A 13,871-nucleotide genomic window follows, 5' to 3' on the forward strand; every position below is an offset into this window, starting at 1 on the left:
AAATAGCTATTTTAATTTAAATACTGTTTTACTAGGATCAAACTGACGGTTGTCGTGGCTATTTAGGGTTGCCTCAGTAATAAGAGAACACAAATAGAACAAATGCCTCGCATCGGGTTTTCTGGCTGCTGGCGTAATCCCACTATATTGAGAAGGTCGAGCACTGCGCTAGATCCCCTGTTAAATTGGATGTAATCAGGGATGATAGTCTGAGAGTGGAATTGTTACTCTTTATAGGTGGTGGAGACAATTTTCTTTACCACTAGAACTATATATGATTTAGCCTCGTCTCCGGCCATAGTTTAATGATCGAAAAATCGATCTTGTCTCACCGACGGAAATACTGCCTTATTCTGCAAAAAGTGTTTAAGATGATCGGTATTAAGAAAAACAAAACAACATTTTTTGAGCACAGGGTTTTGGAAGCGGATTATGTCATGATCAAGGATTGCATTATACCCTCTTTGCCAGGTGCAGACTCTCTCTTTTTGAAGCAGTGGTGATATTCTATGGCCTCAAAGCAGGGGAACAGCATCGGGAATGGAGAGCATTGCTTGGAGTGCCATTTACCGCAAAGCATGTTTCCGGCTTGGATCGGAGCTATGGCAAGATTGACTTGCTTGGTTTTGTTTTCTATGGAATTCAAGCGTTGAAAGGCTAACTTGTTTCGACCCTTGAGTTGAATAAGTTTATTTCCTTCCTTCCACCCAGGGTTATTATACTTACCCAAATTGGAATCGGCCGGGTCGATAAGATCGCATCCAAGCGTCTAGGTTGACATTGCATTTCTATCTCTTCACCGGCTCCATATAACCAAATTGACATTCTGATGAACTGGATTCATAAATTTGATCTAGTCTGTGTGCACGCATCGCTGTAAGTATTTTGGACCGTTTTCATTCTATATTTTGTGATCACTTTTTTCGCATCACTCAAACTAACGCAAGAGCAATCAAATTGTTGGTAATGCAATAAATATCCCACTAGGACAACATACTCCCCCTACTATCCATGCATGAAGTTGAACCAATCTGGCGTAGCTGTAGGAAAGATTGTGATTTTTTAATCTCGCACATAATTAGAAATTGGTTTCATATGTTCTACCATGCAAGCTTATTGGGGGATTTTCTAGGATAATACATCCTTGAAACCAATACATAAAAGAGACGCAGAGTTCAAGGCGGAACTTTTCATTGGGTGACCCCTTTTGCCTTGAAAAAGAAAGTATTAAGTTACTAGATGTCTTCATTTTGTCACCAGCGCACAGCCGAGCTCGCTGGTTGGTATCTAGCATTTTCCCATTTTGCTAGAAAAGGTGGAATCGAGTTATGGCGCAAGCCACAAGCTGTGTATTTCTCCCTAACTCTAATTGCCACCTGTTAAAAAAAATATGGTTTATTAGTGAATGAATGATTTTCTCTGCGTTTTTGTTTTTGTGGAGGAAGAAAAAAAAATAAAAGAAAGGTTGTTAGGGAGTTAGACGGGCATTCTTTTGAATACTTTATATCTTGTTCTTCTGTTCTTCTCTCCTCCTCACCTCACATCCCTTCTTACCGTCATAAGCTAAATACTACGTCCATTTATTTATTTCTATTTAAATTGTGTTATATTCTGTCAATTCATTTTCCTTCCTTTTTGTTAGAAAACCATGCCCGTTAAGACTGCCCTTATCCCACGTAGCCCCCTTACCGCCATAGAGGAAGAGCCCATTTCTGACGATGACTGGCCCACTATTGAGCCTAACGGTCGCCCGCGTACCGCGCTGCAGCGATTGGCAGATTTTCTTGCCAACACTGGGCCGGAGCTTTCCGAAGCCTCCCCACCTCCTCAGCCTCCCCCCCCCATACGACCGGGAAAGGAGAAAAAGAAGAAGATATCCTTCTTCAGCCGCAACAAGAAGCCGTTCTCGACTCCTATGATGCAATCGACGACTTCGGTACAAACCACCAAGACCACCGCAACGGCGTCCACGACCACTTCTCAAAAGTCGAACGGGAAAAAGTACGTCGCCATTGTCGTCGACTACACACGCGACGATCTCTTGGCCACCTCGATTACCCGGTCGAATACAAAGGCAAGCACAGGCACCACGAGATCGAGAGCCTCAAGCGTGGCGGAAACCATCGAGACTGCATCAATCAGGTCGTGGCGACCCCCCGCAGGAGAGACCGCGGTATCCAATTCAAAATTGAACCTGATGACTGAGGTGCGGGGAGCCGGATGGCCTACACCACCTCAAAGCCCCGCGACTCCTACCCTTCCACCTATGAAGCCGCCAATCGACCCTACCTCTCCCCCTGCTTCGGACAAGCTTGCCAAGAGCTATACCCAGGCACAAACGCAAACCAATGCTCCCTTCCAGCCGAAGCCCTACGATGCAGCGGATATGTCTGTGTTCAAACTTGCTCAATCATTTTTGCGTGCAGAGCAAGGGGCGAAGCCGGATGTGATTGAATTCGCTCTTAAAGAGCGGTTGAAAAATATGCCTCAGATAATTGGGGATGAACATACGAAGCTGTTAGAAGCGCAGGTAATAGGAGAGGAAGTGCTAGGCGAGTTAAAGGGTGAGAAGAGGCGGAGAAGAAATGGAGTGCGACATGTGCAGATTCAAACGCAAGAAGATCTGGGTTGGACAACGAAAAGAAGCATTTGTACGCAAACGACGAATAACGGCATGGCAGACGAAAAACCCGAGCGCACGGATAAGGGGGTAGAAAGTCAAAACGCGGTTGGGAACGGACATGGAAAAGGGGATAGTGAAGAGACGGTGTCCTCTCTCCGTGCCCAAGTGCAAGCTCTAACTCGAGAACTAGAGGAGACTCGCCGTGCACTTGCCGCCGAAAAACGATCAAAATCACGCTGGATTGCCGCCGCCAATGCCACACGTGCTCATTTTGATCGGCTTAGCGGGGATGCCTATTTGAAAATTCGAGAACTTGCGAGTGAGAAAGACGTGTTCGCCCAGCAGATCAGGGACCTAACCAAGAGTCTAGAGCGGGTAGTGCAAGCACCCAATGGAACAGCGAACAGCAAGAGAATGAGCTACTTAAAATGGGGATAGACGATATTCCGATGACCACTAGGGGCGGTCAAACCCGGCCATTTTCAACCACACAATCCTTCCCATTCAATGCATTTGCCTTTTGTACATGACTCTTGCACTATTTCGTTTTTTATATTTGTCGCTATTTGATTAGCTTCTTTTTTTTTATTATGTAAGTTTAGGATTGCTCTTTTATCTCTTATGGTGTGAATTTATCATTCTATGCTTGACAATTCAAATAAACAATAAAAAAATATATGTATTAAGCTTAACTCAATTAGGATGACTAGTATGAGAAGTATTGCACGTGGTATCCATCACATCTCTAACCCTTTTAAAGCCCGTGTTACCTCTTTCCACTGTTCCTGTTCCTCTTTGCTCTGTGCTTGGATTCTTTCTGCAATCGTCCCTCGGATTCTTTCAGCCTCGGGCGACCGGGCCTGCTCCACACATGCTAGCAGCCGTACGCAAAACGTGGTTGCGTTCGCACGCATTTCTTTTGGGTAGGCGATGGTGCCCTCTGCGTTTTTACCCTCAGCAATTTGTAGTACGGCATCAATAAGCGTGGTGGGCAAAGTTGTGGTACCTTCGCTGGGAGTTTCGCTGTTAGTGGAGGTAGAAGGAGTTGGTATAGTAAAAAGAGCCCCGATCACAGGATGCCCTCCTTCTGAATTGGAGACATAGGAATCTGTTGTCAAAACGGCGAGTGCTATCAGCCCTTCATTCTGCAGCACAGGATATTTACTCTGTCGAATGAGATCGGCGAGCGGGGATATTACATCAGAGGAGAGTAGGCGGTTACGTACTTTGACAATAGCGGCATGAGAAGTTGTGCTTTCTAGCGACATTACATAAAAAAATTAGAGTGATGGCTACGCTAGAAAGCCCTATGAATGAACATACCCTGACTCCACACTGCCTTCACGATATTCACAAGCACTCGAGCACCCTCGCTTTTAATAGGTATTTCATCTGATCGCTTCATCAAGCCTAACAATCTCTCCAGGGGCGTCGCCTCCTGCACGCCCTCCCGGGGTGCCAAGGATTCATGCTGTTCGAGGTCATGACCCGCCACAACACGAACTGCATTGCTAAGGTTATTAAGGCACAAATGCTTCAAAATTCCCACCACACCAAATTGTAGCGGTTTGACTGTATCAAGCTCAAGCAGAGGGGCAATGGTTTGTATAACACCAGCATCTCCGAGAACAGGCTTGTTTTCGTCTAATGAGCAATAAGGCTGTTCCAGTAAAGTCCAATATTACAAATGGAAATACTGAAGAACCTACTTGGTAGACACAGGTTTTTAAGTAGACTGACTACGGCGTGCTGTGTCCGAATGTCACTTGTTTCACGAAGAATGGCCAATAATCCTGGAAGTATCTTGTGTTTGTGGATAAGCTCGATACAATGTGCATCTGCAAGAGGTTGAAAATCATCAATTTCAAGTTGGAAAGGGCCAGAAGTAACTCGGCATATACTATCATACCAGAGCGAGCCATATTCCCTAAACATAATGCACCACACATCCTGAGATCATCGCGTTCATTAGCCAACCATGCGATAAATAAGTCCAAATATCTCCCGTCCGAATATAAAGGCTCCATATTTGCATCTGTTAATGCCAGAAATGGTACATAAAAAATGCCATTGTCGTGTCAGAGTATAAGTGCATATTACCACACAGCGTAATGGAAATTGCAATTTTTACGAGGCGGCCACGCAATACATTGAAGAACTTTTGGTCCTCATGGTCTGCTTCGGCAGGGAGGGCGGCATTCTGAATGAAGGAGAGAAGGGGGTAATAGACGTCGTGCTCGATGAATTGAGCCCGGAGATTATCTAGTAGTTAATAGAAAATCAAGATCAATACGTTTCGCTATTACATTGGGGGCTTGTTATTGTTTGAATTGTACCATTCTCGCATACAAAATAATCAATCACTTCTGCAACTCCATCCATCAGCTCCACATCTAAAGGCTCTGATTGCAGTAGCTTTACTAGTGGGGTTACAAAATTATACGCAGCAAAGGAATCCGGTGCATTTTGCACAAGGATACTCAGGAGTTGAAGGGCGAGGGAAGTCGTGTCGTTATTCTGGGTAATGAGGCGGACAAGAGACTTTTGAATATCTTTGGTGATAAACTGTTTTTGAGCAGGTTCTATCCCAAAGACCTTAGTATTAAAAAAAGACAAAAAAAAGAATCTGCATGTATTGTAAATATACCATAGTCTGCACATAGGTTAAGGGTAGCTCCACATGCAGATCGAATTACTTGTGCTTCAGGAGTGCAGTCGAAACATAGTAGGATTACTTCCGCACCGCCAACATCAAGTACCCGCTGTCTATTCTCATCTACACAAGGAACAGTCATGTTAACAATATGTGCCGATTAGCATTATGAAAGAAAATACCATTTTCGATACAAGTATTTCCAATTGCTCTAAGGCACTGAAGCATCGCAACATCCTGTTTTTGCTCTATTGCTAGCCTGAGCACCTTTACAAATGCATCGAGAACTCCTGAGTCTCCAATAGGCTTTCTCCGGGATTCTGTGCTCAAAAATGATCATCAGTTAACGAAGTTTAAAATAAGCAGGAAAAATCGACATACCTTGACGCGAGGCGTTCCCGCACATTTCCGCGGCAGTGATTATCTGTTTCCATAGCTCACTGCGAGAAGTATCCGCCGTCGCCTCGGAGGTGAGCAGCGTTAAAGCATTATTAAGACAAGAGAGAAGTGTGCTCAAATGCAACTGTATGTTTGCATCTAATTGGTCAGCTGTGTTTTCGAGGTTTGAATTAATTAACTTGTACCGTGATAGGCATGAAGAGATGTGTGCTATTTACCATTAGCCATCTCTAGGTTGGAGAGAAAGTTTCTCCATTCTTCTACAGCCATCTCTGCCATTGTGTCAATTAGTCCAACGTTAAATACTTTGTGCGAAATATACTTAATTCGATACAATGAATTTGGCATTTTCTCCGGTGTATCATTTCAATTTGGAATATCCCCTCTAGATTCAGATATGCCTGTATGATAATGGTGTCGAACAAATCACCTAAGATTAGCACCTAGCGAAGCATCATTCGGAAACTCGTCTATGCTTAAAGAAGTCCATCCATTATAATAATCAATTGCTGCCTAACGTTAGGCAGCAATTGATAAGGACGCTCAGGCAAGATAGAGCTATTTATCACTCGCCTTCATGGCATATTGACAACGATGTACCTCTGAATGATTGAATATACGCTAAGACATTCTTTCGAGAATAGCTTTCTGGGAAAAACTGATTGTGTTTGACGAAGTAATTGGTGCAGCAAGATGGTTTCGAGCTAGAGCTATACGTCTGAGGGATCGTTAATTATATTGAGTATACTTTGTCAGCTTCAGATTGAGGAATGTTAAAACCTCGAATTGTACTCAAATCCATGTGCTGAATAGTTATGGATACACTTTTTGGCTTTTTTTGGTTTTGGTCTTATTATATTTGTATATGTAGAATTGGTAGCAGCCCAAGCTCCTCTGAGAATATTCGAGATAATTTCTAGTAAAATTGAATTTGGCTATATCCAAGTCGATGAGGTGTCAAAATGGGTTTGTCCTGACTTTTTCCAAAAAAAAAAACCCATCTGAAAAATAATTCCATGCATCGATGGTAACGAGTCTTCCTCGGCATTGAATGCCATGATTATTAATTGATATAGTATCTGTCTCAATCCCAATCTTCTAGTCTGCTCTATTCAATTTTCAAAGTCTTTTACTTGTAATTGTCCTTGTGATCTGTACATGCACCTACGTACGAGCTCAAGCACCATCCCTTCTCGATCGCAATAAAACTGGGTAATTCCCCCCTTTTGCTTTATAAATCTAGAGTTTTTCAGATGCTAATTCATTCCGTGTGTTTTTTTTTGGAGAGCAGATTCTTGGGTGTATTCTGGAAAGCGGCACGGATAGGTAAGAAATGCTGGCTCTGCAATAGGAGAGAATGAATAACAATAAAAGGGTGTGAATTTTAGGCGAGCGTTTAAGCCCGTATGTTTCGTTGGTGTGCATAATAATGGCAGTTAGCATTTTGATAGCGTAGCTTATTATTACATGTAATCTTTACTAATTTTATAAATAATCTCATAAATAGTCTGGGAAATGACTTTTTATATTTGCAATATGAGGGAGAAAAAAAATATAAAAAAAAGTATACCAGTATAAAAAAAAGTGAATAAAGAAATTGATTAATGGTTAAGGCAGAATAAATACGATCTAAAAAAACAAATTAAGACTACAGATATGCATTATGTTGTATACTCCTTAAAATTGCAGCGAAAAGTTGGTAATTTCTTGTGTGGAGGAGTGGTTCTGAGTTGTTGCCGCCCCAGAGTTCTCCTCTGACCATTCCAGCATATTCCCCCCGTCCACGTTCACACCGCTTGAAAGGTTTGAGTCGGAAAAGGTTTGAAGTAACGGCCTCCAGTTAGTGAAGGGATTAATGCTCAGAAATAGGGACGGGCTCATCATTGGTATCGGTACGCCGAAGATCGAGTCAAATCCGCTGGTTAAGGTTGCTGAGCCGTTATATGGGGGAATATTGGGGATAGGACTCTCAAAGAATTGCCCCGAAGTCGACACGCCGTAGTGTCCAGGAGCAAGCATGCCCCCCATTGATGCGGCGCCGGATCGATAAAATGAGTCGAGTTTTGCCTTCAAAATACCGGGATGTCCCACCGATGAAGAAGCAACACCATCTCGCGACACCGTATTTTCGTCTCCCTTGCTTGTCGAGCTGTCATGCTCGACGCCAGTCGGAGCAGTGGAGGCTGACTTGGATTTTGCGCAGTAAATCTGATAAGAATCTAGCAACATTTCATGGATCCATACCGCCACCCCCCACAATTCCCTCGCCTGTGCAAGTAGTTTGATTGCACACTCGACCTTCTCACGCGAGTGCAACTTTTCCTCTTCCTCCACTACAACAGCCTCCTCCCCATCCTTACTTTTACTGCCCGAGATTGAAGCCTCCAGCACCTGGAGATGGATCGCAGCCGCCACGTAGACACAGTTGCATGCATAGCCCGATATCCCTTTCATTTCCTCGGGGGTCAGCTCTGCTAACAAATCAATCATGATATTCGAGCTTCTCAGACAATTCCGGGTTGCCGTCTCCACAAGCGTGCTCATAGGCCTGGTAGTCCCACTCCGTTTCCCAGTCCCATCCGCCCGGAAATAACGCCGGTGTAGGAGAATAATTACCATGTGGTAAAACACGTGCATTAGAATATAGCAAGATTCGCCACGCTCAACAGCAAAATTCTCGGGTGTGAATTGGAGATGTGATGGCAAGGAGATCGCCCACGAACTGATAGAGGCGTCAAGTCGAGTAAGTTCGGCGAAATAGGAGTGAGAATTAATGGGGAGGTTGCGATTGACAAATTGCACCACTCTTCCTAGGAGCGCAATTATTTTCACTAGATAGGCTAGCCTGCTTAGGGGCTTTCTACTTGTGTCAGCGCTGTTCTGTGGGCCTTGCTCCCGCTGATTTTCTTCGCGTCCGTTGAATCGCTCGGTAACTACCTCTCGTTCCTCCTCGAAATCTTTATCATCCGTGGGAAGCCACAAATCGCAATCCTGTTCAGAAATTGTCTGTGGGCGCCCTGTTGCGGCCGACGAGTAGCGATCTACCAGAAAACAGACCCAGAAACACCGCCGCCGAGCTTCTTGCTCAATCCAGCTTCGACCGGCCGTAGAATGTTGGCGAGTAAAATGGCACTGGGGGGAGTTTTCGCGGTGCAGGCCAAGCTCCTGCGCCATCCTAAATTTTCGTCCCCCAATAATAGAAAAGGATTTAGAAATATCAGTTCACTATAGGAATTATGAATATTTGAAATAAAAACGCTCACCGTATTGCTGTTCCGGTGAGCATCCATGCTCGCGGCGCACGTGCACAGCCGATCTCATGCATGCCTAAAATGAGCAGAGCTTGCACCGTGGCAGTCGAGGGGTCATCCAGCGACTTATGAATAAGAGCTCGCGCTTTTTCGGAAAACACGTCTCCAGAGGTCCAACGTGGTAAATTAGGATCGGTTGGTTCCAAAAACCTGCGACAATAAAAAACAAGGCAAATAACAAAAAACATTAGGTTATCTACAGATATTGGAGGAAGAAATATATTTATATACCGCGAAGAGACAGCCATTATGCTGTATAACAGTATAGGAGACACCTGACCCCGAGCGAACTGTCGCCAAAACGTGGGTGGATGTATCATGGGCATGGTGGGCCAGATGTACTTAAAGAAATAGCCCAATAGTTCCACAGTTTGCTCCGGGCCCAACGCCCTCCCAATAACAGCCATATTCTCGTTTAATCTAGCCGAGGCGAAGCCATGTGGAGAATCGATTTTAGCATTTCGCTGGCGACCACCGTCAGACTTAGGGAGTTTGAGGGCATTTGGTGACGAACTAGAGCTCGAGGGAAGGGGGGATATGCCGCTGATATCTTTAGCGCGTACTTCACAAACCTTCGATTGTTTTGATAAAGCAAACGAGGAAGTTTCTCCAAAGAAAAGCCGAATCTCTTCTTCCTCCTCTTCCTCCTCTTCTTCTCCCTCCGTACCCTCTTTCTTCTCCTTTTCCAGCCTTCCCGCCTGGCTCCCATTCCAGGGTGCTCTTTCTTCTCCTTCCCAGTTCATTCTTCTCTCAGAGCTCCTCTCGTTTTCAGAAACCTCGTCCATTACGTGCTGCAAAGCTGGAGGAAAATAGGTGGTGATAGGCTTACTCGTCTCTTTCAATGAGATGGATGTAGGCCCATTCATGCGAATTGGTTCCCTACGATCATTGGATGGGACAGGAATGTAATCGTGCGGAAGAAATGACCATTCTTTTTGCCGCGATTGTGGCGAGAGATTTCCCGTCAAGGGCGCAGAATTTGGCTCGACCTCATAGCTCTCTGTCGGTGTGCCAAGATTGTCCGGTATTGACTCCGGCTTAACGTTATCATTTTCATTCCCACACAATGGGGCTACTAGCTTTTCCATCTCTGCTAACCTTCGCTCAAGTTGTTCGATGTATCCACTTCTTGGCCCACGCTTCTTTCCACTGGCTAAGTACTCACATTTGACCTTTGCTTTAGCGCAATTACCGCACGGATTCGTACCGTCACATTTTATTTTCTTTCGGCGACATGATTCACATGCTAAAGTTAATCGCTTGCGCTTTTTAGAATTTTCTGAAGACTGGGATGGATCAGGAGGATGTGCAGGTCCATGCGAAAACATGCTATTTACTAATGCGTAAACATAAAAAAATTACTGAGCAATCACGCAATGGCAGTGTGAAGATTTATGGTACATAGGATGCCCTCGATATTGATACTTTGAAATGAAAAAGAAGAGAAAATTGAATGGCACAGTAGAGGGTGGCTGACTCATCCCTTTCCTAACCGTAGCCGGAACATCAGATTATCTAGGCCATTTTGACTATCCTGGACAATTTATTAAGATTTTGTGTAATATTCGAATTTTTTTCTTTTGGTTGAAAAAGAAAGATATACAAGGCTACTTGTTCACTTTATACAATAACAACAACAATAACAACAAGTCTATTCCCGTTTTCCCCCACTATTGGAGCGTAGCTCCATTGGGACAGGCAAAATCGAATCGAGCCCGGTGCATTTCCATCACTGCTAAATAATTAAGATACATACCCGCCCACACACATAAGTGCCATAGTTGATGCGAGTGCAGCACAAAATCGAATTTTCCTGGCAACCATCGCTCAGGCCACCTCACCGCGAGTATAATCACGCCAAGTCCGAACATTTCGAAAGCTGAAAAACCTGTAGCCAGCCAGCCCAGAGTTTTCATCACTCCTTGCACATACATGAGATGGAAAATGGGAATGAATAGAGTGCAAAAGTGTGCAATAAAGAATGCGTGGCGGTGACTTTCACCGATTCGGTTGTTGAACTGAGGAAAACATGGGCAAACGATACTAATGATGCCGAGAATACCAGTCCCAAGCATATAGGAGAATCTTATAAGCGGATTGCAGTAGAATCCATAGTACTCTATAACCAGAATACTAGCACATATGGATACTGAGATACCGATATAGTCCAGGCAAAGGCAATATCGTGCAATCTTTAGGTGAGCTGAGGGGTTAGTCAGCAAGACGTATCACATAACCTCATGGAAGAGCAATCTCTATTTACCAATATGCATGAATGTATGATACATTATTGAACAGACAAAACACTTAGCCACTGCAGCCATGAACACCCCCACTACAAATCTATCGACCCACACATTCGAAAATTCGGATGAGCTAAGCTCAAAAATCCCAACATAAGTGAAGAAAGCGAGCGCGACGAGATGCGTCCAGATATTCCCTGGCAATGGCATCAGAATAAAGCAGTCATTTCAACCTTTTCCAACATTTCGAGAAGAGCGCTCAATCCACATACCTGACTCGTTATGGATGTAGAATATAGATCGGATACAATCCCACGGAGAACACAAGAATCGATATCCGGTCAAAATGTGTTTATTGTGTTGCCATTCCACTGGCAATTCATTAAGTGTCAGCAGTCTTTCAGCTCCCTTGGCCGCTGCTCTCCTTACCTCCTCCAGCTTATCTTCCACTTGTTCAACGCTGCACTCCATTCCCCGCAATATTGAACCTCCAGTCTTTGCGCTGTCACAATCGAGCGCTAATTCCTCCAACTCAGCATATTTCTGTTCCAAAACGCTAAGGGTTGCCCTGAGACGCTCGCGGACCGGAAGCGAGAGGGAGGAGAAACTCGGCACAAGTAATAGAAAGAAAGAAACCTTAGCGCTCAAAGGGAGCCCCTCAAATTGAGAATAGCGCTGCTCGAGATCGTTGAGAATACGGTCCATATTCAGTAAGCGTTCTCTGGTCGAATGACCAAAGGCATGCAGCCGAACCAGAATCTTCTTTGAGAGGAGATCGAGATGCTCTACCGCTACCGGAGCCAAGTATGCAATCCTGGATGCATGGTAAGGACCGTTGAGGAGCTTCTCCATGTCTTGATTTAAACCCAGAATGAGAGTCTGGAGAGTATGAATGAGCGAAATTACAGTGTAGGTCTGGCCTTGCAGGAAAAAAGTCGCGAAGAAAGACCGCGAAATAAAATTAATACGTGTAAATTAATCGAGTTTCAGAAAGGGTAATACCGGTGAATATTCAGTGATTTCCATAAATCCCCAGCCAAGGCTGATCATTTCCCGGGCATTGGGTGGTGTATTTTACGCTAAGTTTTCTACCACAACCTTCCTTGGGACGAATGAGAGCGAGCTGAATCTCCCAGCATATCATGTTGTGCTCCCGCCTGCAATGCGCCCTCTACTTGATCCGGCTCATCCCTATTTGTCCTAATTAATCCTTGCATAGCTCAAAATTTTATCCCAGTCTACATAAATACATCGCCTTCCTCGCGGTGGAATTTTTTATTTTTGTTTTTTTTTTATCACACAGCCCTACGTATACCACCATCTCTTGCAATTTCAACCATGAATCTTGTAAATTTAATTGTCCTTCTGGCCTTGATTTCATGTCTGGTCATCGCTGCCCCCCTGCCTCTCAAGGGTATTGAGTGTGCGGCGAGTGGTCCGCCATCTCCCTCGTGCCGAAAGGTGGATGCACGGCAAAACTAAAGTGCCATGGTGAGCCCAGCCAGTTCAGTAGCCGTGTTATGTATCCACCATCGCTGACTCCCCTCATTGCTAAAGATATCTGCTTGTAACAACCCTGGCTGAACTTGTAGGGCAGCACGCTTTGTGATATTTATTATTTTTATTGACCAACCCTTCCCTACCCTCGCTGTTTTTATTTTTATTTCTTACCTATGCAAACTTCGTATAACCCTCCTTAAAAAAAGTGAGCCAAGAAGATTTTCATTTTTGTCTTCCCTAATAATTTTTGTCTACCCTAATACTTTTGTACCTAAGTTATAAAGTCTATTTCACTAATACATGCTATTTCATAAGACATATGCCCCCGTATGTATTAGTTGGGTTGAAATCGCTGGTTTAGAGAAAAATCACTAGAGAACTAAGAAACACAGCTAAATGAAGCACCCCCAAGCCAAAAGGCTAGTTAATCATGGAGAGCAAGTACAATAAGAAAGCCAACGTAACATCGACACCGGCTAGTGGCCTGTAGCTAATGAATCAGCACGATGAATATTTGGTAGAGAAGCTCTTTCAGCATTCTCAGGCAATCATGATCTAACTAGCAGCGTTCCTCAAGCTCTGGTGTATCTCGTAGAGTATTTGAAAAACGAGATACGAAGATTGCAACACTTCTAAGGACTCAAGTCTTCTATTTTATCCCTCATTTCAATAAACACTTGCGGGTGCGGATATCAAGGGGTATGCTACTATCCAATTTCGCTATACACAAAGTAATAGTTCGATATACTTAGGATATATATCAATCTATTACCATATCTTGTTCAATAATGCGGGAAATAAAGAAAATATTAAAAGTTGCAATAAGTTCGAGCATTTATGCTGTTTTACGCCTTGACATGATAGTGGTAACCTAGACCTTATTAATCTGACTACGCAACGAGAATGTGTTTTTATGTTGAGTTTTGAATGGTTTGTTTTTTTTTCCACTATATTCCCGCAATTCTATGTTCTTAAGGGTATTAACAAAATTACTGTTTAATATCACTGACTCTCAACCAATGCTAATTGGATTGCATGAACCTCTGACTCCCTCCCTCCATGCACTAGACATTTACGTTCGAATTGAAATGGACCCATTATTTGGAATTATATAACTCAATAGCTAATTATGAACAAAATGT

General features: G+C 43.8%; 5 protein-coding genes across 5 annotated transcripts; 2 read left to right on the forward strand and 3 right to left on the reverse strand.

The window, feature by feature from the left end:
* Positions 1-1,648: 1,648 nt before the first annotated feature.
* Positions 1,649-3,061, forward strand: VTP21DRAFT_3856 (uncharacterized protein; the record flags this gene model as incomplete). Its single annotated transcript, XM_069394202.1, has 1 exon — positions 1,649-3,061. The coding sequence occupies one exon, from the start codon at positions 1,649-1,651 to the stop codon at positions 3,059-3,061; it is 1,413 nt and encodes a 470-aa protein (XP_069248735.1).
* A 299-nt stretch (positions 3,062-3,360) lies between these two features.
* Positions 3,361-5,954, reverse strand: VTP21DRAFT_3857 (uncharacterized protein; the record flags this gene model as incomplete). The annotated part of the gene is made up of 10 exons (XM_069394203.1): positions 3,361-3,881; positions 3,947-4,267; positions 4,333-4,461; positions 4,533-4,658; positions 4,724-4,885; positions 4,960-5,205; positions 5,271-5,399; positions 5,459-5,596; positions 5,658-5,825; positions 5,894-5,954. The coding sequence occupies 10 exons, from the start codon at positions 5,952-5,954 to the stop codon at positions 3,361-3,363; spliced, it is 2,001 nt and encodes a 666-aa protein (XP_069248736.1).
* A 745-nt stretch (positions 5,955-6,699) lies between these two features.
* VTP21DRAFT_3858 (uncharacterized protein) lies at positions 6,700-7,131 on the forward strand (the record flags this gene model as incomplete). Its single annotated transcript, XM_069394204.1, has 4 exons — positions 6,700-6,702; positions 6,778-6,887; positions 6,967-7,001; positions 7,064-7,131. 4 exons carry the CDS (start codon positions 6,700-6,702, stop codon positions 7,129-7,131), a joined length of 216 nt encoding a protein of 71 aa, XP_069248737.1.
* Positions 7,132-7,352: 221 nt separating this feature from the next.
* On the reverse strand, positions 7,353-10,314 carry VTP21DRAFT_3859 (uncharacterized protein; the record flags this gene model as incomplete). Its single annotated transcript, XM_069394205.1, has 3 exons — positions 7,353-8,850; positions 8,939-9,136; positions 9,218-10,314. 3 exons carry the CDS (start codon positions 10,312-10,314, stop codon positions 7,353-7,355), a joined length of 2,793 nt encoding a protein of 930 aa, XP_069248738.1.
* A 342-nt stretch (positions 10,315-10,656) lies between these two features.
* VTP21DRAFT_3860 (uncharacterized protein) lies at positions 10,657-12,279 on the reverse strand (the record flags this gene model as incomplete). The annotated part of the gene is made up of 4 exons (XM_069394207.1): positions 10,657-11,189; positions 11,250-11,426; positions 11,502-12,144; positions 12,232-12,279. The coding sequence occupies 4 exons, from the start codon at positions 12,277-12,279 to the stop codon at positions 10,657-10,659; spliced, it is 1,401 nt and encodes a 466-aa protein (XP_069248739.1).
* Between the last annotated feature and the right edge of the window lie 1,592 nt (positions 12,280-13,871).

The sequence above is a fragment of the Calcarisporiella thermophila genome (genome assembly GCF_041956535.1).
Source record: "Calcarisporiella thermophila strain CBS 279.70 unplaced genomic scaffold VTP21scaffold_19, whole genome shotgun sequence".
Classification (NCBI taxonomy): domain Eukaryota; kingdom Fungi; phylum Calcarisporiellomycota; class Calcarisporiellomycetes; order Calcarisporiellales; family Calcarisporiellaceae; genus Calcarisporiella; species Calcarisporiella thermophila.